This window comes from Scyliorhinus canicula, chromosome 18 (genome assembly GCF_902713615.1).
Source record: "Scyliorhinus canicula chromosome 18, sScyCan1.1, whole genome shotgun sequence".
In the NCBI taxonomy this organism is placed as follows: Eukaryota; Metazoa; Chordata; class Chondrichthyes; order Carcharhiniformes; family Scyliorhinidae; genus Scyliorhinus; species Scyliorhinus canicula.
The window spans coordinates 40,607,613-40,635,267 of record NC_052163.1 but is presented as its reverse complement, the minus strand read 5'-3'; the positions used below and the strand labels follow the sequence as shown (position 1 = coordinate 40,635,267).

Genomic DNA, 27,655 nt, shown 5'->3' with positions numbered 1-27,655 from the left:
ACTGTTTATTCATGTTTAACTCATTAATTCTAGATATTATGTGATATAGTATTTGGTGTTGTTTGTTGACATTTGGTATTGTAATATATTCTTCTGATTTTAAACCACAGAATCTTGTGCCTTCTTAGTTCTAGTGCCTAACTGGGACTTTCCAATGTTGTTTACTTTCCAAATAAAGTTACTGGTCTCTATTGAGATGGAAACAAAATAGGGGTTCATCCATGATTTTGATCCCGAGACACAGATGCTGCCAATTGCTGTGGTTAGGTCTAACACAATTTTATCCTGAATTTTATTGTACTTCTTGAAAGCTTTGTTATTTCCTGCCACTTTTATGGAAGAGAAGATTTACACCCGAGTCATGTGCTACAATTAACCATAATTAGGTTAATAGCATTAGCGGAAAAGTTGTAGTTAAAAGCAGGGGCCAAAAAGCAGACAAATAGCACAAAATCTGGCATGGGAAGAATGAAAGTCTGATCCAGGTACAATGCTGCTGCAGTTGGCTAGACGTTAACGTAAATGAAGCAGGTTTAAAAAGATAAAGGATAGATAAAGCAAAAACTCAAACTCAGAAAGTAAATTTAAAAAACCCTTAAACTTGAAAAAGAAAGAGAAAGGCGAAGGCTTCACTGTGAACTCGAGAGAGAGAGAGAGAGAGAGAGGTTAGCAAGGGAGGAAAGAGCTTCAAAGAGGGAAGGAAATCTGACTGAGCTGGCTAAAGAAATACTTAGGTTACAAGATGAAAGAGAGGCCAATCAAGGAGAAACATTAATTGACACAAATTATGTGTACCATTATCTGACTTTGTAGAAGTCCCATATGAAGAATGCTCACTGGAGTTTGTTGCTACAGCTCTTCAACTAAAAAGTGAGCATTTTGTTGGGGAGAACAATGTAAGTGCTGATGCTCTGTCCAGGGTTTAAACCCGAGGTGGATTTTCTGTCCCGCGGCGCCACATTTCCGTTTCACCCCGCCGGCGGGATGCTCCATTACGCTGGCCGGTCAATGGGGTTTTCCATTGTGGGGCAGCCCCATGCCGTTGGGAAACCCCAAAAATGGAGCATCCTGCTGGCGGAGAATCCAGCCCAGGGCTTAGGAGAAAAGGCAGGCTCTGAGTTATGACAACTCTTTGATTAAATCCTGCTAATTTTACTTATTATATTTGCTTACTTTTGCTTTGATTATGCCCTTACAACATTGCAAATATGATGTGTAATAAGAAACGATCAGTACAGTATTTTATTATATATTGGTTAAAATGGTTATGATAAAAAAATATTGTATTACAAAGTTACTGCAAAGGAACCTTCAGTACTGTAAAGCTCTCTCCCATCATCCCCCCAACCCCCAGGGTCAAAGTGTGCGGGTATCTGTATTGTTAAAATTTAATTGAGATGTTTGGAGGCAGGTCCGATCATAGAAACGTTAAACCTAGAAATTAATCTGAACTTCCCAGTTTCTCGGGAAATCAAAACCAAAACCTTATTAAGGATCAGACCAAGCAGCAGCAACTGTTTTGACGATATTGATACAGCACAAGCAAGCTGAAGACTGAAGATGGCAGTCCAGATCCAGAAGCTGAGAATAATTTGCTTTTGGCTGTTTCCGTTGCTGGAATATAATACTGGTGGGCCTGCTCCATCCCAGACTAAGTTGAACAAGTACTGCAGATATATGCCATTTATGGTGAGGACCATGCCCATGGAATACAGGCTGGTGCTGCGCTGTCAGCTGGGAATCAGTCCAGCTCCTTGAAGGAGGGAACGGAAATTCCTTATGAGGAAGAAAGAGTCTGAAGGGCATTGTGACTCCGTGATCACTAAAATCTGAGTGGACTGCTGAGCCAATTCGTAGGATCTGCCTTGGTCGTAACTTGCCATTTAATTTGCAATGTATAGTTTATATTCAATGATTTGCTTGTTAATTCATATTCAACTTGTAAATTCTGGAAGATAAAAGAATAGGATGGATAGAATTTAGTGTTTTCTCTGTTGATACTTGTATAGTAAAATACACTTTTGTTTTTAAATTGTGGAACCTTGTAGTTTCATTCTTTTAGCAAATAACTGGGACTTCCCAATTTCATCTACTTCTCAAAGAAAGTTACTGATTTCTACAGAGATCAAAGCAGTGTGTATTTTATTTTTGAAAAAATATGAATTCTCATTTCTCTGTGGGTTTTGAGGGGTAAGATAAATAAGCAGGATACTGACCTTGACGGCTGAATCAGGGAAGGTGTTTGGTCGCATGTTATACTGTGGTAATATGGTCACAAAGCGAACTATACACTATATACATAACATTGTCTATATTACAGAAACTATACAATGTTCCATTAGATACTGTCCTCATTAAAACAGGTTGGCCAGGTAGTCATGGGTAGTAAATTCAGATGGAACGACTTTTCAATGAATTAGATCTTTCAATGCCAGACTCCAAATCTCTTGGTTTTAAAGATGGAATGGGGGAGCAAGGTCAGCCAGGATGCTGCATTAATACAGGACACACTATCACATCATATGTTTCTCAAATGAAAACTATATTTTATGCCAACTATTCCATAGTGAAAAATGTTTGTAAAATGTCCTTTACTGGGGGCAACACACCTCACCCTCTGATTACAGAAATATATGTCACAAGAAGAGGCCATGTGGTGCACTATGCCCTTGATGGCTCCTTTAAGAAGCTATGCAATTTGTCTCACTCCACTTTTCCCTGGAATCCCACAAATATTGCCTTTTAAAGTATTTATCCAACTCACATTTGGAAGTTACTGGTGAATCTGGCTCCATCATCTGTCTAAGAGTGCATTTCAGACCTTAACTCAAATCATTGCCCACCCTATTTTTTCGTCATTACTGTAAATCTGTGCGTCACAAATTGGTCATTCTTTATCAGCCAAGCCAGTGCGGGTTGACAGGCAATTCAACCACAGAAAACCATGTGATGAATTCAATCCTGTCCTTCCCAGTACAGGTCACTGGCCCATGATTGTGAGCTGTACCGAGCCTCACTACTGCCCCAGCTAACCAGACAATAGTCTGAAATGATTTGGCTTTTTAGAATCATTGCTCACTATTTTTATATCATCCTCTGTTTGCTTATTTCTATTTAATGAGTCTTAAAAGTGACTGGATTTCAATTGTAACAAAAATGGATGTAAAGCTCCTTGTGACATCCTCTGGAAGTGATTGTGCCAATTTGAAACAAGATTTGTTCATGTTTGTTCATTCAGCACTACACCAGCAATCTGTCAGGTTGGCTTGTAGAAAGTGGAAACCAATCATACACGTACACTAAAATGCACATGTCTGTGTTTGGGGTTGAATTTTATTGTTGGGACAATGAAAGGGAGCTTTACTCTGTGTCTAACCTGTGCTGTATCTGCCGTTGAAAAATTTAAGGTAGATACTGGATGCCTGAAATGGAAAGTGCACCATTCCTCCACATTGATGTCATTCTGCTTGATGAGCAAAAACTGAAGGTAACATTTTTTAACAATGTCTTTATGAAGAGTTCTGAAGTTGGGGCTATATCTTAATATGTTTAACATCTTAATTGGTTGTTCTTTTCCTCTAAGGAATGTAGTGATGGCTTTCATTTCATTTCATTCCACCCAGCAACGGTTTGCTCAAATTCAACCACAAACTAGACGCTAGAAAACGTGTGGAGAAACAAAGATTCCAGAGGCATTTGGGTGAAACTGGGAATTGTTGAGGCTCCCCTTCCGCAGTTCAATTGATGGGAATTCAACCAGGGACCACTGTTTGATTCCAATTGCAGCCAACATGTGTCAAGGACAGACACCTCAGTTCAACTCCTGCCAAAGATCCAATTGCTGCACTGGGCTGACTTTTTGATGCAGGGTATCTGTAGTCCATTGTTTCCCCATCCTCTTAAACTCTATGCGGTGTATTTTTAACACATTGCTGTAATTCCTCTGTCTACCAATGACAGGACACTGGATCAACACGCCAGTTCACTGGTAGGTTTATTTCAGCTGGGCTGACTTCTGTGCACTGCCCTCCCCCCAACCCCCACCTCCTGTGCTACCTCAGGCGACCGTCACCTTTGACTGATCCAAGTTCAGATTTGGGGTCATCTGATAGAGAACTCCAGGCGGTCTTGTGACAGGGTGGCAGTAATGGGCATAGTGAAGGTTCGACTGCACAGGTGTTGGTCGCAGACCAGAACTTGCTTATGCTCTCATATACCCATGATTCCAGAGAATTTCCGACTAGCTGAGCGTTATTTACAGCTTCCTTCACAGCAACATCTGGTGGAGGAAGGTTCAGAATCCCACTTAGGTGCTGGAAGCTCTGGTCCATATACTCATTGTTTGGTGGACCAGCGTGTAACCACTGGTCTTGTTCTGGATCATAGAAAAGGAGAAAAAAGAGTTTATTTTTTATTGGTTGACTGAGAATAGCAGCTTCAAGACACAAGTGAGCAATGGCGATCTTCCTTCACCCTTCTCTTGACAGGACAGTTCCTAATTGGGATAATTGAGCCAGTAATCCTGGCTTGCACTCTAGTACTGAGATACTGCTGCACTGTTGGAACTGCCATCTTTTGAATGAAATGTTCATCTGAGGCCTCATATGCTTCTCAGGTGGATGCAAAAGATCCCATGGCACTATTTTTTGAACAGCAGGATAGATACCCTCAATGCCCTGGTCAATATTTATCCCTCAATCAACATAATTGAAAAATAGCTATTTAACACATTACTGTTTACAGAATCTTCTTGTGCACAATTTGGCTGCCACATTTTTGACAGTGCTACAGTGACTACACCTCAAACACATTTCATTTGGTTATAAAGCTTTTTATGATGACCTGAGATTGCGAAAGACACTGTATAAATACAAATTCATTCTTTTTTAGGTTGGAAACTGAATGGGATTCCAAGGAGCTAATTTTACCTCTTGCACACGATTTGGTTCAAGCAGTTTGCACTAGTCGCTCATGGAAAAGGGATCAGAAATGGAACTGCATTGGGCGGCACGGCGGTTGGCACTGCTGCCTCACGGTGCTGCGGACCTGGGTTTGATCCCGGCCCTGGGTCACAGTCTGTGTGGAGTTCGCACATTCTCCCTGTGACTGCATGGGTTTCACCCCCACAACCCAAAGATGTGCAAGGTAGGTGGATTGGCGACACTAAATTGCCCTTAATTGGAAAAAAATAATTGGGTACTCTAAATTTTAAAAAAGAAATGGAACTGCTTTGTCGCTAGTTCAGGGGTGTAATCCTCAAACCCTCCTCACAAAGCATGCTAAACTGGGGCACTCCTGATCTGGGTGGCGCATTATTACGCAGAGCTTTCCAGAGTAATGGTGGCGGGTTCTGTAAGCCAGTTGGAACCCAGCAATCCAGCCCTGCCTATGTGCCGTGAAGCATGGAGATCCGCTCAGAGTTTCCACCAATCAGCTCAGCACCTTGGCCATCAGAGCAACACCGGGGTTGACAGACTGACCTGACACCCTTTATAACACAAAGCACCTTTACTCACAAGCAAATTATAAACACTGTATGAGGCCATTTGGCCCAACGTGACTCTTTAACTAATAAGCCCCACTCTCCTTTCCTTTTCCTCATAACTCTGCAAAGGTCTCCACTTCAAGTATATATCCAAATCTCTTGACGAAAGTCAGTGACAAATCTGCGCTCAGCAACCTTTCAGGCAATGCATTCCAGCTCACAACAATTAACTGTGTAAAAATACTCCCAGACCAGGGGGAAAACAGGAGACCTCAGGCCGGGGGTGGAAAACAGGAGACTCCAGGCGGGACGGGACGGGGGGGTTGGAAAACAGGGGACTCCAGGCCAGGCGGGGGGGGGGGGGGGGGGGGGGGGGGGGGGGGCGGGATGAGACAATATCTAAGCAAACCTCAAGACGGTTACAGACCATATCAGCACACTGAAACACATGATCCAAAGAGTTTAGTACAAAAAAAAGATGAGAAGCAGCTGAAATGCTTAAAAAGGATTTTTAAAAATGCCAATACATTACCCAAACTCCAACAGCAGGGGGCAGCATTGGGTAAGCAGCTGACTGTGAATGAAGGAAAGCTATTTGAAGTGACCCAAAAGAAACAAATCCTCCGAAAAGAAAATGAGCAATTGCACAGTAAAATGTTCTTATCATAGCTTGGACGAACTCAACCAGAAGCACTCAAACAAGTTGCTGCCCTGAAAGGCTCCTTTAAGAATCAATATGTATCCTGGAAAAAAATGAGGAGCTAAGGAAGTTGTTGAATACTACTTCAGCAAAAGTTACACTAGAACTATCTGTAGCAACAAATCAATGCATTGAAGTACAGTGTAGGTTATCAAAAGGTCAACAAGAAAATAAAGTTAAAAGAACAGCTGAGTGCCCCTCAAGATCAAATGCAATATGAGTGTTCACCAATGTGCAGAAATGAAGACTGTCCTGAACAACAAAATGGAAGAGGAGAAGAATAAAGTTGAGTTGACTCTGTTGAATTGCAAGAAACCTCAAGGTGAAACAATTGAACTTTGCAAAGAAAAGGAAATCCTCTGGAAAATTATGAAGAGAAGCAAAATGAATGTAATGTCACTCTTAATGAAGTGAAGAAACAGCAATTTAATTTTTAACATTTTTTTTATCCCGTCCTCAGTTACAAAGTCAACATATAGAGTGGACAGTGCAAACCCTTAATCTATCTCATTGCTTGCTCATAAAACCAAACTGAAGACAATTCATGGTCTCCACAAGAGAGACACGCAAGATCCAAGCTGACAAGAAAAGGCATCACCCCCTCATCTTGGGCTTGATCTGACGCTTGATCTTAGCCAAAAGGCCGAGAAGCGATGACTTGGCAATTCTCAATATTCTGGTACAAGAAAAAGACTGAACAACCGCAAAAACAGCTGAATGAAAAAAGAGGTGGCATTGAAAAGAAAAGCCATAAAAGTAAAGGTCGGCATGGTGGCTAGCGCTGCTGCCTCACAGCTCCAGGGTCTTGGGTTCAATTCCGGCCTCAGGTGACTGTCTGTGTGGAATCTGCACTTTCTCCTGGTGTCTGCGTGGGTTTCTTCTGGGTGCTCCGGTTTCTACCTACAGTCCAAAGATGTACTGGTTAGGTGGATTGGTCATGCTAAAGTGCCCCTTAGTCTCCCAAAAGATTAGGTTGGGTTAAATGGATAGGGTGGAGGTGTGGTACTCTTTCCAAGGACCAGTGCAGACTTGATGGACCGAATGGCCTCCTTCCGCATTGTAAATTCTATGATTCTATGAAAACTTTCCAAGCTGTGAGTGGATAATGAAGTTAACGGACAAAGACCTGGCTAACAATAAAACCAATATGAAGGACAAAGCTGTGCTGCAGACAGAAAGAAAATGCAGAAATAAGATTGGAAAATGTAAACCCAATGCAGAAGATCAAATAATGAAAAAGCTCACTGAGTTGCTGCAAAATGAAATGGCTGAAATGAAAGTCACTCATTTAGAATACAAAGAGAAAGTTGAGCAGTTGCAAGAGAAAGTATAAGTTCTTACAAAGGGATGCGAGGAGTCCCAGAAACAACTAATGGAAGCTTGGTAGCACACAAGAATTAGGTTCTGCTCAGGAAAAACAGTTCAGTGTAAAGAATCAACTTTCACGTATAGAAGATGAGTTTGCTAATGAAAATTAGAACTGTGTGAACTTAAAATATCAGTAGTATCTAGTAAGCATCATGAAAAGAACACAAATTCTTGAACATCAATCCAATCTGAAGAACATGAAAGATGCACACTATAGAAGAGGAAATCCAGACTTTAAAAGCAGATGCCTCTTAAACAAGGGCAACTGAATGCACCAGAGTAATTGCTGAGCTGAATGAAAAGATTTGTAAGCTTGAAAAAGGTTTGGAAAATAAGAGAGTAAACAAATACTTGACTAAAATTGTGAAACAAGTTTCCCTTGGAAGGAACAGGACAAATCAATTGTGTCTGAACAGAGCAGACCTGTTGTTCATAAAGAGAAATTTGACTCGAAGGAGCAATCAAGTACCGGAAACAATTGTAAAGTCAACACAAAAATACTGAGACTACCATTGCTCCAAATGTGGGAGAACAAGATCTGGATGAACTGTCATGCTTCCGGACCATCTGAATTTATAAAGTCAGTGACTTGAGGGGGGGGTGGGGGGGGGGGGGGGGGGGGGGGAGGGGGGAGAGAAGGGGTACAAATTAAAATAAAGAAGATTGTATTGCAGCTACATTTTGTAAGGACTTGGGGGAGGCGTAGTATGGAGCGCTCTGATGGAGTTAATTCGGGACTGGAGAACAGTACCAACCACAGTATGATGTAGAGAACCACATGATGGTAGACTGTGCGATAAGAGTCTGAAAAGAGCCAGCATGGAGATAGTGCCCATGCATGACAGTACTATTTTAAAATAATATTTTTATTGAAGCATTTTCAAAATTTTTATAACAAAACAATAATAACATAAACATCAATATGGTAAACTTGACAACATTTTATAACAAAACAATAATAACATAAACATCAACATGGTAAAGTGTACATCCCTTAACCATATTGCACCTACCCGCCCCCCCCCCCCCCCTTCAGAATGCTGCTTCTGCTGACATTTTAATTTTCCCCGTGAAAGTCGACGAACGGCTGCCACCTCCGGGAGAATCCCAGCATTGACCCCCTCAAGGCAAACTTTATTTTCTCCAGCTTGAGAAACCCAGCCAAGTCACTAACCCAAGTCTCCACACTCGGGGGCTTCGAGCACCTCCACATTAACAAGGTCCGTCTCCGGCTACCAGGGAGGCAAAGGCCAGAACGTCGGCCTCTTTCACTCCCTGAACTCCTGGGTCTTCTGACACTCTAAAGATCACTATCTCTGGACTCGGCACCACCCGCATACCTAGCACCTTGGACATTGCCTTGGCAAACCCCTGCCAGAATCCACCAAGCTTCGGGCATGCCCAAAACATATGGACATGGTTTGCTGGGCTTCCCGCACACCTCGCACATCTATCTTCTACCCCGAAAATCTTGCTCATCCTCGCCGCCATGTGTGCCCGGTGTACCACCTTAAACTATTAGACTGAGCCTGGCACATGATGAGGAGGAATTAACCCTGCTTAAGGCGTCTGCCCACAGATCCGCCTCTAACTCCCCATCTAGCTCCTCCTCCCATTTGCCCTTCAGTCCCTCCACTGGGTCTCCTCCGCCTTCAACAACTCCTGATAGATATCTGACACTTTCCCCTCCCCCACCCAGGTACCAGACGCTACTCTGTCCTGTATCCCCCGTGGCGGGATCAACGGGAAAGCCAACACCTGTTTCCTCAGAAAATCCCAAACTTGTAAATATCTGAAACCATTGCCCGGCGGCAGCTTGAACTTGTCCTCCAGCATCTTCAGACTGGGAAAGCTCCCGTCTATGAATAGATCTCTCATCCGTCTAATTCCTGCTCTCTGCCAACTTCGGAACCCGCCATCTATCCTGCCCAGCACGAACCTATGGTTATTGCAAATTGGGGCCCAGACTGACGCACCCTTCACCTTCTTATACCTCCTCCATTGCCCCCAGATCCTCAATGCCACCACCACCATACAAGCCTCCAAGCTGTAGAGTGAGGTACTGTACAACATTACAACTATACTTCGAAGTTACTTGAATAGTGTCAGAGCATGCACTGATGGGAGATTTTTTGGGGAAAGAAGATCCAGTTGTATGGCATCAGTTGCAGGACCAGAAAGGTGATGGCAAGGTTACAGGCCACCATCCAGACATTTCAGAGGTTTGTTCTTGAGCTCAGTTGAGTGTGTTTCGCCCAGTTTCCTCTATCAAAACTGTTAATGATTTTCAATACCCATCTATTAAATAGTATCAGACAATTCTGGAAAATGTGTAGGATCGAAGAAGGCCATTTGGCCCCTCTTCCATGCTGGCCGAGAAGGAACCATCCAACCCAATTCCACTTTCCAGCTATTGGGTTGTAGTCCTGCAAGTTATGGCACTTTAAATATATATTCAAGTACTTTTTAAATGTTCTAAGGGTTTGTGTCTCACACCCTTTCACACACTGAGTTCCAGATTGCCACCACCCTCTTGATTAAAAAATTTCCTTTGAATCCCCTTTAGGTCACCAAATGTCTTACCCAAAATCTATGCCCCCCTGATCACAGACTGTTCAATGAAGGGAATTCCTTCCACTCTATGTCGGTCTTTTATAATTTCATATATCTCAATTAAGTTACCCTCAGCCTCCTCTGTTCCAAAGAAAACAATCCTAGCCTCTCCAATCTTTCCTCATAACTAAAGATTTTCCAGGCCAGGCAACGGCCACATAATTCTCCTCTGTGTACCCTCAGTGCAATCAAATCTTTCCTATAATGTGTGACTAGAACCACGAAGATTGTTTTATACAGTTCCAGTGTAATCTCATAGCTCTTATATTCTAAGCCGCAGGTAAAGGCAAGTGTTCTAGACTATATTTTCTTATCCATTCACCTTCCGGAATATGTGGGCATGCACTCCAAGAACCCTTTGTTCTTCTGCACTGTTCAATATATTGTGCATTTATTGTGTATTCTCTTGCCTTGTTAGTCTTCTCCAAATGCATTAACTCACACGTCTTCAGATTCTCCATTTGTCACTGTTCTGCCCACCTGGCTGCTCCATTGATATCTTCCTGAAGTCTCCAGCTTTCTTCATCATTATCAACCAACTTTTACATTGTCGGCACACTTCTTAATCATACCCCCCACATTCAAGTCTAAATCATTGATGTCCACCACAAAAAGCATGGGAGCTAGTACTAAGCCCTGCGGAACCCCGATGGCAACAGCCTTCCGGTCACAGAAAGGCTCATTGCCCACTACTTTTTGCTTCTTGACACTAAGCCAATTTTGGATTCAACTTGGCATTTTGCCTTGGATCCCATGAACTTTTACTTTTGTGACCAGTCTGTTATATGGGACCATGTCAAAAGTCCCCGTAACCTTCTCTGCTCCAAGGAGAAAACATTTTGTTTCTATAGGTCCTTCACATTTTTGAGATATGTTGAAAGGTGGGATATTTTATAAATCAAACTGACTGAGACAGTGCAGCCCAGTATGGAAAAGGGTGAGTCTGTATGTAGTGCTGTTGCAGAATTTGTGATGGGCAGGCTGATTCCAGCCTCAATGCCATGTAGGAGTTAACATACCCACCTTTTCTGAATGGTCGCTTCCCACTGAAGGCCAGAGGTACTACCAGGAACTTGGTTTCCGCCAGGAGAACCCACAGATGCAGCACCCGCACAGTCCAGCTCCCAGGGCGCAGTGGGTGGTTTAACGGGGGTTTGTACTGTGTGTACTCAGCCTCTGAATCCACTGTTATGTCATAGGATGTCGCAACAATGTAAGTGGGATCGATCCACACGACTGTGGCAGTCATGTTACTGCCTTTGGCCCATTTCTGCATGGCAATGGGCTCGTCAAAGGGCCCGATCAAGCCACCAAAGTTACGGAACAGTCGCTCCTTGGGATCCCATTCAGTTCCCACCTAAACAACGGGAGGGAAAGACAGGGATTAGTTTTACCAGCAGCTACAGTCAAAGTCTACGAAACGTCAAAACAAAGCACTGGATTGTTTTACATAAAAGCTGTCTAGCTGCCTTTGCTCTTTCTCATCAATACGCTCCAGTCCCAATAACAACATCCTATATTCATATGGCACTTGTAAAGTGAAAGAATGGTCCAACGTGCTGCACAAGAGCATAATCAGACAAAGATTTGAAATTGAACCATTGGTATAAGGAGAGATTGGATAGGCTAGGTTTGTTTTCTAGAACAGAGAAGCCTAAGAGGTGACCTAATTGAGGTGTATAAAATTATAAGGGGCCTATACAGGGTAGACAGGGAAGAACTGTTTCCTATATCAGAGGGGTCAATTACCAGGGGCACAGATTTAAGGTTTTTGGTAGGATTAGGAGAGACACAAGGAAAAGATTTTTCACCCAGAGGGTGTTGGGCATCTGGAATTTAGTGCTGAAGCTCATGGTTGAGGCTAAAATGATCAACTAATTCAAAAAATATCTGGATCGGCATCTGTAACCTGCAAGGCTACGGACCAGGTGCTGGAAAGTGGCTAGCTCAGAAACAATCGACCTAATGGCTGCTTTCTGCACCATAACTATTCTATGGTGCTATGGTTCTAAGAAATATCAGGCCATGATAAACGGGCCGTGCTTAAAAAGGAAGGTTTTAAGTAGTGCCTTAAGAAAGGGAACCATGGCGCATTCAGGTTTATGTATCATCTCCAACTAATCCCATTACCCTGCTCACTCACCCAAGCCCAGTATCAATACAAAACTAATCAACGTACCTTCCTTTCTCAAATATTGTTTCATACTTCTTTTTAAAGATGTAACTGTCTCTGTCACAACCTTTCCCTGTGGCAAACTATTCAATGCTCCAATTATACATAGCCCCTCCAAAGAAAAAGTGACAATTGTAAACTGCTAGACCCTGGTCATGGACTCCACATCGAGAAAAAATTATATATTCCTCGTCAACGTATCAAAATCGGTGATAAATATAAAATCCTCCACTAAATCTAGCTTTAACTTTTTCTGCCAGTCCCCAGTATCTTTTGGTTGATGTGCACCGAATAGACACATTGTCACAGAAATGTTACAGCAGAAGAGCCTGTTCAGCCCACAGTGTTTGCACTGGCTCTCCAAATGAGCAATTCACTTTGTGGCTTTCCCCCACCGTTTAAAAAAAAATTAAAGTACCAATTCATTTGTTCCAATTAAGGGGCAATTTAGTGTGGCCAATCCACCTAGCCTGCACATCTTTTGGGTTGTGGGGGGTGAAACCAATGCAAACATGGGGAGAATGTACAAACTCTACACGAACAGTGACCTAGAGCCGGGATCGAACCTGGGACCTCGGCACTGTGAGGCAGCAGTGCTAGCCATTGTGCCAGGGTGCTGCCCACATTCCCCCATTACCCGATAACCTTGCACATTCTTCTTTTTCAGAATAAGGTCCAATTCCTGTTGAATGCTTCAACTGAACCTGCTGCCACCAGCACATTGTCAGGCAGTGCATTCCCAACATTAACCACTTGCTGCAGGAACGTTTTTCTCATATCGCTGTTGCTTCTTTTGCCAATCAGCTTGAATCTGTGCCCTCTTGATCTCGATCCTTTCACAACTAGAAACAGTTTCACCGTATCTACTGCGTCCAAACTCATGATTTTGAATCCCTCTATCAAATCTCCCCTCAGCTTTTTCTCCAAGGACAACAGTTCTAACCTCTCTGCTCCATCTTCATAACCAAATGTTTACTGCACTCTTTCCAATACCTTCACATCCTTCGTTATAATCTGTTTCTGCCTATAATAATAAAATAAATAGGGCAGCATGGTGGCGCAGTGGCTAGCACTGCTGCCTCACGGCACCGAGGTCCCAGGTTCGATCCCGGCTCTGGGTTACTGTCCGCGTGGAGTTTGCACATTCTCCCCAGGTTTGTGTGGGTTTCGCCCCCACAACCCAAAGATGTGCAGGGTAAGTGGATTGGCCATGTTAAATTGCTCCTTAATTGGAAAAAAAATAATTGGGTATTCTTAAGTTTTAAAAAAATAAATAAAAAATTATATGTCTCCAATTATCAGCATCTATGGAGAGAATGTTTCAGGTGGATGATCTTCCATAAGAACAATGAGGACAATGTCACCAACCTGACATGTTAACGGTTTCCCTCTCCCCAGATGTTGCCTAATCGGTTGAGTACTTCCAGTACTTTCAATTTTTACTTCAGATTTCTGGCATCTGCAGTATTTTATTTTTGTACCATACATTTAACATCATCTGCAATAAGAGAAAGAGAGAGAGAGGGGGGGGGGGGGAATGAGAGATAGAAAGAAGGTGAAGAGCGAGAGAGGGCGAAGGGAAGGAGAGGAGGTTAAAGGTGAGGGGGAGAGAGAGAGAGAGAGATAGAGACAAGGGGAAGAAAGAGCTGAGTGGTAGCGAGAGAGAGGGCGACAAGGGAGGAGCAAGAAAGCAACAGGGGAGGGAGAGAGAGAGAGAGGGAGGGAGAGAGAGAGAGAGAGGGAGGGAGGGAGGGGGGGGGAAGGACGAGAAATAAGGAGAGAGATGAGAAGAGAGAAAGACAAAGGGAAAGAAATGAAATGAAAATCGCTTATTGTCACGAGTAGGCTTCAATGAAGCTACTGTGAAAAGCCCCTAGTCGCCACATTCCGGCGCCTGTCCGGGGAGGCTGGTACGGGAATCGAACCGTGCTGCTGGCCTGCTTGGTCTGCTTTAAAAGCCAGCGATTTAGCTCAGTGAGCTAAACCAGAAGGTGTGAGAGAAAAAAAGGGGTGAGAGAAAAAAAGTGGAGGGAGAGAGATGAATAGAGAAGAGAGGGACATGGGGAGGGAGAGGTGCAAGGGGAAGAGAGAGACAGAGACAAGGCAGGAAGAGAGAGAATATTAGGTGATGGAGAGAGAACAGTAAGCCCGAGGATTGGCATGGTTTTAAAAATCAGAAAAGAGTAGCCAAGAAATTGATTGAGAGGAAAGTAAACTATGAGAGAATCAGCAAGAAGCTTTTACAAGTATGTAAAAAGAAAGAGATTAGAGAAAGTAAACCTCAGAGGCAGAGACGGGAGAAATTATAATGAGTAATAGGGAATTAGCAGACATTAAATAAATATTATGGCCCAGATCTTCCAGTGTCTTTATCATCAGACCAGAAGATGTGTGTTGGGATCCCTTGGAAATCCTGAAAAACTGACTCTGTGGGAACTGCCTGGGAAGTTTAAACTTCTGTAGGACAATTTCCCTGCTCCCTTGGGCTCTTCAACAGTCTCCAACTCTGAGTTAGAGTAGACTTTGGACAGTTCCGACTTACTTACCTGGAAACTTACCTAGGAAATGTTAGATTAAAAAATCCTAAGTCTAACTCCGGGTAACTACACATCTGAATACCACCAATCACCCACACTGACCCTTGACCCTCAACTACACCACTAACGTATCGACTCCCCTCCCGAACCCCTGACCCGACCTCACCATCCAACATGATGCACCACCCACCTGCCAATCTATCCAACCGCTACCTTACCCTTTTACCTCAACCACCCCACCCTTTTATCCAGCTACATGTTCACACATCCATTTGTTCAGGTACTCATATACAAACACAACAAATAGCTGTTTAAATGCCCTTACAAATTAGGAACACATGTAGGTCAGTCAGCCGCTTGAGCCTGCTCTGCCATTCAATCAGATCTTGGCTGATCTGATTTTAACCACAAATCCATTTTCTTGTCTACCTCCTATAACCTTTCACTCCCTTATCAAGAATCTACCTCTGCCTTAAAGAAATTCAAAGACTCTGCTTCCACTGCTTTTTGAGAGTGCCAAACACTCTCATCCCTCATCTCTGTCTTAAATGGGCAACCTTTTATTTTTAAACTGTGACGCCTAGTTCTAGATTCTCCCACAAGAGGAACCGTCCTTTTCACATCCACCCCAACAGGGCCCCTCAGAATCTTATCCGTTTCAACCAAGCCGCTTACTCAGCTGATATAAGCTTAGCCTATCCAGCCTTTCCTTATAAGGAGCCTGTCCATTCCATGTATTAATCGAATAAGTCTTCTCTGAACTGCATTTGCATCCTTCCTTAAATAAGGAGAGCAATACTGTGCACAATACTTCTGATGTGATCTTACCAATGCCCTGGACAAATGCTGTTTTTGTATTTAATTTTGTTTATTCATTCTTGGGATGTGGGTACCGCTGGCCAGCATTTGTTGCCCATCCCAGTTGCCCTTCAACTGATGCACTTGTCAGGCCATTTCAGTTGGGACAGTTAACAGTCAACCACATTGCTGTGGATCTGGAGTCACATGTTGTGGAAGGGAAATTAATGAGTTGCCAACTTAGAAGCATGCTGTAAAATGCTTGACTATATAGTTTAACACTGCTTTTGAACAAAAATAAGTAGGTCAGGTAACAAACAAAATACGGCTTAATATTTTGGTCTCGGTCTTATTATGATAACACATTGTCCTCCGAAAGACAAAATGTGAACTCGAGTTGTTTTTAGCCAAGGGCAAGAACATACATACTACGTATTTCATCTTACGTACTTTCCAAGGTCTATTTAATATAAACATGGCTGCTTACTTCTAGCTGTTATTTCAGACTACAAAGATATACTTCCTTAAATCGAATCTCAGAGTGTCATGCACTGGCTATGCAGCCGGAACACACACTCTCCGCAAATATATTTGTGTAAATAAATTTCCTTAAATCAAACCTCTAGGAATTTGTCTCTATTATAATTTCCACAACACATGTAGACCAGACCGGGTAAGGACTGCAGATTTCCTTCTCTGAAGACCATCAGTGAACCAGATGAGTTTTTAACGACAATCGGAAATAGTTTCATGGTCATCATTAGACTTTTAATTCCAGATTTTTATTGAATTCAAATTTCACCATCTGCCCTGGTGGGATTCAAACTCAGGATCCCAGAGCATTACCCTGGGTCTTTGCATTACTAATCCAGTAACAATACCACTATGCCACCATCTCCCCTCGCAATAATCCGTAACATTATATTAGATTTCCTAATTACGCGCTATACCTGCATTCCAACCCCTTTGTTATTCATGCACTAAGATGCCCAGATCCCTCCGAATCTCAGACTTCTGCAATCTCTCACCATTTAGATAATCTGTTTCCTTTTAATTCTTCCTGCCAAAACATACAATTTCACATTTTCCCACATTATACTCCATTTGCCAAATCTTCACCCATTCACTCAACCTATCTATATCCTTTTGCAGCCTTTGTATGTCATTTTCACAATTTACTTTCCTACTTCACTTTCTGCCATCACCAAATTTGGCAACCCTTTGATCCCTTCATCCAAGTCATTTTTATAAATTGTAAAAAGTTGAGGCCCCAGCATTGAACCCTGTGGTGCACCATTTGTTATATTTTGGCAACCAAAACAATAACCCATGTATGCCTACTCTGCATCCTGTTAACGAACCAATCTTCTACCCATGCCAAATGAGCTTTTATTTTGTCGCAATAACATTTGATGTAGCACCTTCTCAAATGTCTTTTGGAAACCTAAGTGCAGTACATCCATAGGTTCCCCTTGTTTTAAATAAACATTTAATTGAGGTATTTTTTGGTTTTACAGGGAAAACAAAATAAACAATATACATGAATCTACAAACATAGTGACAAAGCCATCTTCCTCCCTTACAGGTCCCACCTATTATTAAACTCCTACTCTAAGCTATACCTAACCACCCCCCACTTCTGCTGACGATTAATTTTCTGCAAAGAAGTCGACAAACGGTTGCCACCTCCGGGCGAACCCTAATATTGACCCTCTCAAGGCGAACTTGATTTTCTCCAAACAGAGAAAGCTAGCCATGTCCGATAGCCAGGTCACCGACTTCGGGGGCTTTGAGTCCCTCCAAGCTAATAATATCCGTCTCCGGGCTACCAGGGAAACAAAGGCAAGAACGTCTGCCTCTTTCTCCTCCTGGACTCCCGGATCTTCTGACATCCCAAAAATCGCTATTTCTGGACTCGGTGCCACCCTTCTTTTTAAAACACCGTGGATATGACATCTGCAAACCCCTGTCAGAATCCCCTAAGCTTTGGACATGTCCAAAACATGTGGACATGGTTCGCTGGCCCTCCCACACACTTTGCACACCTATCTTCTACCCCAAAGAACCTGCTCATCCAGACAACTGTCATGTGAGCCCGGTGAACAACCTTGAATTGTATCAGACTGAGCCTGGCACATGTTGTGGACGCGTTGACTCTACTCTACGCGTCTGCCCATAGATCCTCCTCTAACTCTCCTCCCAACTCCTTTTCCCACTTGCGCTTCAGCTCTCCAGTCTGTGTCTCCTCTGACCCCATAAGTTCCTTGTAAATGTCAGAGACCGTCCCTTCTCCTACCCACCCTCTGGAAACTCTCCTGTCCTGTATCCCCCTTGGTGGTAGGTAAGGTTGAAACCTGCCTACATAGGAAGTCCTGCACCTGCAGGTATCTGAATTAGTTTTCCCTCGCCAATCCAAATTTGTCCTCCAGCTCACTCAAGCTAGGAAAGCTCCCCTCTATAAACATATCCCCCATCCTCTCAATCCCTGCCTCTGCCATCTCCGGAAACCCCGTCGATCCTTCTCGAGGCAAACCGGTGATTATTACAAATTGGAGACCAAAACGATGCTCCCTCTGCTCGATCCCACATGCCTCCACCATTGCCTTAAGACTCTCAGGGCCGCCACCACCATGGGGCTGGCGGGAATGGCAGAGGCGCCGTTATAAACGCCCCTAAGCTGGTGCCCTTACATGAAGCCGCCTCCACACGCTCCCATGCCGACCCTCCCCCCACCATCCACTTCCTGATCATGGCTATATTTGCCGCTCAATAGTAGTTACTAAAGTTTGGCAGCGCCAGCCCGCCCTCTCCCCGGCTCCGCTCAAGCATCCCCCTCCCTTCTCGTGGGGTCTTGCCCGCCCATACGAAGCCAGTGATCACTTTGTTGACCCGTTTATAAAAGGACCGCGGAATAAAGATGGGGAGACATTGGAACACAAACAGGAATCTCGGGAGGACTGTTATCTTCACCGTCTGCACCTTCCGAGCTAGTGACAGCGGGAGCGCGTCCCACCTCCAAAAATCATCCTTCATTTAGTCTACTAGTCGGGTCAGAGTTAGCTTGTGCAGACATTCCCATTCCCGCAACTTGGATGCCTAGATACCTAAAGCTTCCCCCTACCACTCTAAACAGCAGCTCCCCCAATCGCCCCTCACCTGGATCGCAAACATCTCACTTTTCTCCATATCTAGTTTATACCCCGAAAACTGGCCAAATTCCCCCAGAATCCTCATGATTTCTTCCCTCCCCTCTGCTGGGTCCGATACATACAGGAGTAGGTCGGCTGCGTAAAGCGAGACTCTGTGTTCCACTCCCCCGAAATCGTGGCCTGTGACATCGTCGGGGGAAGCACCCTTCTCGCCCTTGCCTCATTGAATGTCCTCATCAACAACGGCCCCAGTATCCCAGAGAACGTTTTATAGAACTCCACTGCGTGCCCGTCTGGTCCTGGAGTTTTACCCGACTGTATGGCCTTCAGGCCCTCCATCATCTCTTCCATCCTGATCGGGGCCCCCAGCCCTTCTACCAGCTCCTCGTCCACCTTCAGGAAATTCAGCCCCCCTAGGAAGACCCTCATCCCCTTCGGCCCCGGTGGGGGTTCCAACTCATGCAGCCTACTGTAAAACTCCTTAAACGCCTTATTCACTCCTGCCGAGTCTCCAACCACGTTCCCATCTCCGTCATTTACTTTCCCTATCTCCCTGGCTGCCTCCCTCTTTCTAAGCTGCTGTGCAAGCATTCTGCTGGCCTTCTCTCCATACTCAAATCACCCCCTTCGCCTTTTTCAGCTGCTGAACCGCCCTCTCTGTGGTGAACAAGCTGAACTCCGCCTGTAGCCTCCGCCGTTCCATTAAAAGTCCTGCCTCTGGGGTCTCCGCAAAGCTCCTGCCGACCTGTAGTATCTCCTTTACCAGTCGGTCCATCTCTGCCCTGTCTACCTTCTCCCTTTGGGCCCGTATCGAGATCAGCTCCCCTCTAACCACCGCCTTCAATGCTTCCCAGACCACCGCTGCCGAAACTTCCCCCGTGTCGTTGACTTCCAGGTAGTTCTGAATACTTTTCCTCAGCCGCCCGCACACCTCTTCGTCAGCTCCAGCGTGGGCGCTGGTTACTGTCTTTACTAACCTGTAGGTCAACCCAGTGCGGAGCATGGTCTGAGCTTGTGATCGGCAAGTACCCCGTGTCCACCACCCCCGTTAGTAAGGCCCTGCTCAAAATTAAGAAATCGATCCGGGAGAACACTTTATGCATGTGTGAGTAGAAGGAGAACTCCTTCACTCTCGGCTGCCCAAATCTCCATTGATCCCTGATTCCCCCCCCCCCCCCCCCCCCCCCACCCCACACCCCACCTGCTCCATGAACCCTTTTAGTTCCTTTGCCATGCCCGTTTTTGAGCTTGACCTGTCTAAACCAGGGTCAATAACTGTGTTGAAGTCCCCTCCCATGATCAATGTATGAGAATCCAGGTGCGGTATCTTCCCCAGCATTCTCTTTATAAACTCCACATCGTCCCAATTTGGCGCATACACATTTGCTAGTACCACCTGCACCCCCTCCAATTTCCCACTGACCATAATGTACCGGCCTCCCACATCCAAAACTATTCTTCCCGCCTCAAATACCACCCGCTTGTTGATCAGGATCGTGACCCCTCTAGTCTTCAAGCCCATTCCAGAGTGAAAAGCCTGTCCAACCCAACCTTTCCTTAATCTAATCTGGTTAGCTACTCTAAGGTTCGTCTCCTGCAGCATTACCACGTCCGCCTTCAGTCCTCTCAAATGCGCAAACACGCGTGCCCTCTTGACCGGCCCATTTAGCCCTCGAACATTCCAGGTGATCAGCCTAGTTGCGGGGGCTCATCCCCCTCCCCCCCTTCGCCGATCAGCCGTCATCTTTCTTGGGCCAGTCTCCAGCCGCGCCCCACGCCTCCACCAGCCAGTCCCCAGGCAGCCTCTGCCCCTGACCTCCTCTCTGTGCCTCAGCAACAGTCCCTCCCTCGTCAGCAGAACATTTCCCCCCTCACCTCACCCCACCCCCCCAGTGACAGCACAATGTAAATCGACCCCTTTGATAAGCCTAAATCTGTTCACCCCCCACTACTTCCGTGAGCTAGCCCGCCCAGCTAGCTTGGTGGCCCCACCCTTGTCAATAAGTGACATTCTCCGACTTATTGTTCCCTCTCCACCTTCCACACCACTCATACACACATATTCAAATGACAAATACTCCCAACACAATTGCCCGACAGAAAAAACCCCTGCTAAACAAAGAAAAGAGGGACTTCCGGTTGCGGCTATGACCAGCTAAGTCGCACGTTTGGCTGCTCCTGCTACAAAGGTGTTTTCGGGCCGATTGGAGGGCCCCAACGGCGCTGTAAGGACAAATCCCGGTGGGGGAAGGCTCCCTGAAGAGAACCAGACCAACTTTATGGTCGGTACCCGGAGTGGGGTGGTAAAGAGAGCAACAGCAGCTCCCAAAAAAAAGCGGGGGAAGAAGACCAAAATGGCGGCCGGTGGTGCACCCGAGGAATGGAGGAAATGGGCGGAGGAGCAGCAGGCCGCTCTCCTGCGCTTCTTTACGGAGCTGAAAATGGAGCTCTTGGAGTCAATGAATGCGACGACCACCAGGCTGATGGGAGCCCAGGCGACCCAAGAGGCGTCGATTCGGGAGCTGCAACAGGAGATGACTGCGAGGGAGGAGGAGGCCACGGTCCTCGTGGGAAAGGTAGAGGTGCACGAGGCACTCCACCTGAAATGGCAGAGCCGTTTTGAGGAGCTGGATACCCGAATGAGGCGGAAGAACCTGAGGATCTTGGGCCTGGCAGAAGGCCTGGAGGGGTCAGACCTCCCGGGATATGTAGCAGAAATGCTGAGCTCCCTGATGGGGGCAGGGGCCGTCCCTTCGCCCCTGGAGCTGGAAGAGGCCTACAGGGTCATGGCTAGGAGGCCAAGAGCAAATGAGCCCCCGAGGGCGGTGCTGGTGCGGTTCCAGCGACTCAGTGACCGTGAAAGAGTGCTGGAGTGGGCCAAGAGGGAAAGGAGCAGCAAGTGGGAGAATTCGACGGTGAGGGTCTACCAGGACTGGAGTGCGGAGGTGGCAAAGCGGCGGGCCCGGTACAACCGGACGAAGGCGGTGCTACATGCAAAACGGATCAGGTTCGGAATGCTGCAGCCAGCGCGCTTGTGGGTCACCTACAGGAACCAACACCACTATTTTGAGTCCCCAGAGGAGGCGTGGGCCTTTGTACAGGAAGAGAAACTGGACTCGAATTAGACCCAGGGGATACTTGGCGGCCTTGGCCGCTCGGGTACTTTCAGCTGAATTCTTTGTTTGGATTTTGAACTCTTGCTGTGGTTTTTCTTCTGAGGTTTTTTCCCCCTTTGCCAACTTCCCTTAGTTATTGTTATTGTGGTTATTCATGGTTATTTATGGTTATTTATGCTGTTTGGTAGAGGGCGACTGTTAAGTACATTGTTATTTGTTATTTATCTGTTATTTATAATGTTAAGTTGGGGAGGCGGGACGGGGGGGGGAGAGCAGATCGGGGATATGGGCTCCTAGGGGGGGTTCTTTACAGGCATGGACGGGGACGGGGGTGGAACTGAAGATGGCGGGGTGGGGTGTGGCAGGGCGAAAGCGCGGGCTTTCCTCTGTTTTCCCGCGCGTGGGGCAGAGGAGGGGGGAGGGGAGGAGTGCGGGGCGTGGCTAGCAATGGCGACCTTTCCCGCGCTGGAGCGGGGCCAGGGAGGAGTGGCAAGGGGGGGAGGCCCCCCCCCCCCGAGCCGGGGGGAGTCGGAGTGTGGCAGGAGCAGCCGGGTCAGCGTGAACCAGCTGACTTACGGGAGTACAATGGAGGGTACATCGCGGCTAGGAGGGGTCCTAGCCTGGGGGGGGAGGGGGGTTAGGGAGGGACACCGGGTTGCTGCTGAAAAGACCAGAAACGAGAAGTGGAGGACTGGAGAGGTGGGGGGAGGGGGACATCGCCATGGGGAGCGGGTCAGAAGGGGAGGGTCGACCCGGGGCGAGCAGGGAACAGGACATGGCTAATCGGCAGGGGAGGGGGGCGGGTCGTCCCGCGACCCGGCTGATCACTTGGAACGTGAGGGGGTTGAATGGGCCGGTCAAGAGATCAAGGGTATTCTCACACCTGAAGGGACTGAAGGCTGATGTAGCAATGTTACAGGAGACCCATTTGAAGGTAGTGGACCAGGTTCGCCTGAGAAGGGGGTGGGTGGGACAGGTGTTCCACTCTGGATTGGACGCAAAGAACCGGGGGGTGGCGATTCTGGTGGGAAAGAGGGTGTCGTTCGTGGCGGAGGAGGTGGTGGCGGATAAGGAGGGTAGGTATGTGATGGTGAAGGGTAAGCTGCAGGGGGAGAAAGTGGTGATGGTCAACGTATATGCCCCGAACTGGGATGACGCGGGTTTTATGAGGCGCCTATTGGGCCTCATTCCGGGACTGGAGGCAGGGGGCTTGATCATGGGGGGGGACTTTAACACAGTGCTGGACCCCGGGCTAGACAGATCGAGCTCAAGGACCAATAGGAGGCCGGCAGCGGCAGAAGTGCTGAGGGGGTACATGGAGCAGATGGGAGGAGTAGACCCATGGAGGTTTGGTAGGCCGAGGGCGAGGGAGTATTCCTTTTTCTCCCACGTCCATAGAGTGTACTCCAGAATCGATTTCTTCGTGTTGAGCAGGGGGCTGATCCCGAGGGTACGGGAAGCTGAGTACTCGGCCATTGCGATCTCTGATCATGCACCACATTGGGTGGATGTGGAAATGGGGGAGGCGCGGGACCAGCGCCCGCTGTGGCGGCTGGATGTGGGGCTGTTAGCGGACGACGAGGTGTGTAAAAGGGTCCGGAAGAGCATTGAGAGCTATCTGGACTTGAATGACACGGGTGAGGTGCAGGTGGGGATGGTCTGGGAGGCCCTGAAGGCAGTGATCAGGGGAGAGCTGATCTCCATAAGGGCGCACAGAGAAAGAAAGGAGAGGCAGGAGAGGGAGAGGCTGGTGGGGGAGCTATTGGAAGTGGATAGGAGATATGCGGAGGCACCAGAGGAGGGGCTGCTGGGAGAACGGCGCAGCCTGCAGGTCAAGTTCGACCTGCTGACCACCAGGAAGGCAGAGACGCAGTGGAGAAGGGCACAGGGCGCGGTTTATGAGTATGGGGAAAAGGCGAGCAGGATGCTGGCACACCAGCTTCGCAAACGAGATGCGGCTAGGGAGATTGGGGGAGTGAAGGAGAGGGGCGGGAAGGTAGTGCAGAAGGGGCAAGAAGTGAACGGGGTCTTCAGGGATTTTTACAAGGAGTTGTATCGGTCTGAGCCGCCGACGAGGAGAGGGGGAATGGAGGACTTCCTAAACAAATTGAGGTTCCCAAGGGTCCAGGAGGGGCTGGTAGAAGGGCTGGGGGCGCCAATAGGGCTAGAGGAGCTAGTCAAGGGAATAGGTCAGATGCAGGCGGGGAAGGCGCCGGGGCCAGATGGGTTCCCGGTGGAATTCTATAAGAAAAATGTGGACTTGGTGGGACCGGTACTGGTACGAGCCTTTAATGAGGCGCGAGAGGGGGGGGGTTCTGCCCCCGACAATGTCGCAGGCTCTGATCTCCCTGATATTGAAGCGGGATAAAGACCCCGTGCAGTGCGGGTCCTACAGGCCTATCTCGCTTCTGAACGTGGATGCCAAGTTGCTGGCAAAGATCCTGGCAGCTAGAATAGAGGATTGTGTGCCAGGGGTAATCCATGAGGACCAGACGGGGTTCGTGAAGGGGCGGCAGCTCAACACGAACGTGCGGAGATTGCTGAATGTAATTATGATGCCGGCAGTGGAGGGGGAGGCTGAGATAGTGGTAGCGCTGGACGCGGAGAAGGCATTCGATAGGGTGGAGTGGGAGTACCTGTGGGAGACGTTGGAACGGTTTGGGTTTGGGGAAGGCTTTATTAAGTGGGTGAAGCTGCTCTACTCGGCCCCGACGGCGAGTGTAGTGACAAACGGGAGGAGGTCGGAGTATTTCGGGCTCCACCGAGGGACCAGGCAGGGATGTCCCCTATCCCCCCTACTTTTCGCACTGGCGATTGAACCGTTGGCGATGGCACTGAGGGGCTCAGGGGGGTGGAGAGGACTGACTAGGGGAGGGGAGGAACATCGAGTATCGCTGTATGCGGATGATCTACTGCTGTACGTGGCAGACCCAGAAGGGGGAATGCCGGAGATAATGGAACTATTAGCAGAGTTTGGGGACTTTTCGGGGTACAAACTAAATTTGGGCAAAAGCGAGGTTTTTGTGATACACCCGGGGGACCAGGGAGAGGGTATTGGGAGACTCCCCTTCAAGCGAGCAGGAAAGAGCTTTAGGTACTTAGGGGTGCAGGTGGCAAGGAACTGGGGGACCCTCCACAAGTTGAACTTTTCCAGGCTGGTGGAACAGATGGAGGAGGAATTTAAGAGGTGGGACATGGTACCGTTGTCGCTGGCGGGGAGGGTGCAGTCAATCAAAATGACGGTCCTCCCAAGGTTCTTGTTTTTATTTCAGTGCTTGCCCATCTTCCTCCCTAGGGCCTTCTTCAAAAAGGTGACGAGTAGCATCATGAGCTACGTGTGGGCGCATGGCACCCCAAGGGTGAGGAGGGTCTTTTTGGAGCGAAGTAGGGACAGTGGAGGGCTGGCACTACCCAATCTTCGGGGTACTACTGGGCGGCAAATGTGTCAATGGTGCGCAAGTGGATGATGGAAGGGGAGGGGGCAGCTTGGAAACGAATGGAGAGGGCGTCCTGTGGCAACACAAGCCTGGGGGCCCTAGTAACGGCACCATGGCCGCTCCCCCCCACGAGGTACACCACAAGCCCGGTGGTGGCGGCCACCCTCAAGATATGGGGGCAGTGGAGGCGACATAGGGGGGAAATGGGAGGTCTGTTGGCGGCGCCAATAAGAGGGAACCATAGATTCATCCCGGGGAACATCGACGGGGGATTTCAGAGCTGGTACAGGGTGGGCATACGGCAGCTGAAGGACCTGTTTATAGAGGGGAGGTTTGCGAGCCTGGGAGGGCTGGAGGAGAAGTTTGAGCTCCCCCCGGGAAACATGTTCAGATATTTACAAGTGAAGGCATTTGCTAGACGGCAGGTGGAGGGGTTCCCCCTGCTCCCCAGTAAGGGGGCGAGTGATAGGGTGCTCTCGGGGGTCTGGGTCGGAGGGGGGAAGATATCAGACATCTACAAGATAATGCAGGAGGCGGAAGAAGCATCAGGGGAGGAGCTGAAAGCCAAGTGGGAAGGGGAGCTGGGAGAGCAGATAGAAGACGGGACGTGGGCGGATGCACTGGAGAAGGTCAATTCTTCCTCCTCGTGTGCGAGGCTGAGCCTCATTCAATTTAAGGTGCTGCATAGAGCTCACATGACGGGGACAAGGATGAGCCGGTTCTTTGGGGGTGAGGACAGGTGTGTCAGATGTCTGGGAAGCCCAGCGAACCATGTGCATATGTTCTGGGCATGTCCGGTGCTGGAAGGGTTCTGGAAGGGGGTGGCAAGGACGGTGTCGAAGGTGGTGGGGTCCAGGGTCAAACCAGGATGGGGGCTTGCGATCTTTGGGGTCGGGGTAGAACCGGGGGTACAGGAGGCTAGGGAGGCCGGAATACTGGCCTTTGCATCCCTAGTGGCTCGACGAAGGATATTAATTCAATGGAAGGACGCGAGGCCTCCAAGCGTTGAAACTTGGATTAACGATATGGCTAGCTATATTCAGCTAGAAAGGATCAAATTTGCCCTGAGAGGGTCGGTACAGGGATTCTCCAGGCGGTGGCAACCTTTCCTTGACTTTTTAGATCAGAGATAGACGTTCGGGGTCGTGGCAGCAGCAACCCGGGGGGGGGGGGGGGGGGGGGAGGGGGGGAGGGAGGGAGGGGAGGGAGGGGGGGGGGGGAGGGGGGGGGGGCAGCAAGGGTCGGGGGGGGACATGCACGACTGTAACGCGGGCAAGTCTGCTCGCTGCTCATGTCTGAAACTGTAGGCTGCCTTGTTTGTTAAGGTTGCCTGGGGGGGGGGGGGGGGGGAGGACTGGTTGCGCGCGAGAGGGCGGGCGAGGGAGGGACATTTGCCTAGAGGGATTGTGTTGTAAATAATTTAAAAATTAGTAGGGGTAAATGTTTGTATGGAAAAACTCTTTCAATAAAAATTATTTAAAAAAAAAAAAAAACAAAGAAAAGAGCAAGCAAGAGATCCAGCATCTGAACAAACACACCTCCATCCCCCAACAGTGCAAATGTAAACTTTAACTCACTCAGCTCTGCAACTGGCCCCAAATCAGTAGAGAAGGCATTACAAATAGCGACCACAAAACAAAAACAAAAAACGAGAAACTTTTTTTAAACATGAACGTTGCAGCAAAGGTCAAAAGTTCTCAGTCCGCCACCAGTCCTTTCCTTTTCGCGAAGTCCAGCACTTCCTCAGGTGACTCGAAATAAAAATGTTGCTGCTCGCACGTAACCGAGAGACAGGCTGGATACAGCAGTCCGAACTTCACCTTTTTCTTGAAAAGGGTCGATCTGATCTGGTTAGATCCTGCTCTTCTCCTGGCCACCTCCACACTCGGGTCCTGGTAGACCCGCAGGATACTATTCTCCGAATTGCAGCTCCGTGTCTGCTTGGCCCACTGTAAAATACGCTCTTTTTCCAAATATCTGTGGAATCTCACCACCATTGCCCTCGGGGGATCTCCCATTCGCGGTTTCCTCGCGAGCGCACCGTGAGCCCTGTCTACCTCCAAGGGTCGGGAGAATGCCCCATCCCCACCAGCTTCTCGAACATGTCCACTATGTATGCCCAAACGTCCGCTCCTTCGGACCCCTCCGGGAGCCCAATGATTCTCAAGTCCTGCAGGCGGGACCTATTCTCTAGATCCTCCACCTGCTCCAGGAGCCTTTTCTGCTGGTCTCTCAGCATCTCCACCTCCAGCTCCACTGCTGTTTGGTGTTTCTTTTGG

At 47.6% G+C, this 27,655-nt stretch overlaps 1 protein-coding gene across 1 annotated transcript in view; it reads right to left on the bottom strand.

Annotated features, from left to right (window-relative positions):
• Positions 1 to 1,219: 1,219 nt before the first annotated feature.
• Positions 1,220 to 27,655, bottom strand: part of xylt2 (xylosyltransferase II) — a 141,138-nt gene continuing 114,702 nt past the window's right edge. Inside the window, exons 10-11 of the mRNA XM_038778388.1 lie at positions 11,190 to 11,523; positions 1,220 to 4,375 (exon numbers count right to left, since the gene is read on the bottom strand). Coding sequence (XP_038634316.1) covers positions 4,053 to 4,375; positions 11,190 to 11,523 — 657 coding nt within the window. The 3' untranslated portion in view covers positions 1,220 to 4,052. The remainder of the gene's footprint in view (positions 4,376 to 11,189; positions 11,524 to 27,655) is intronic.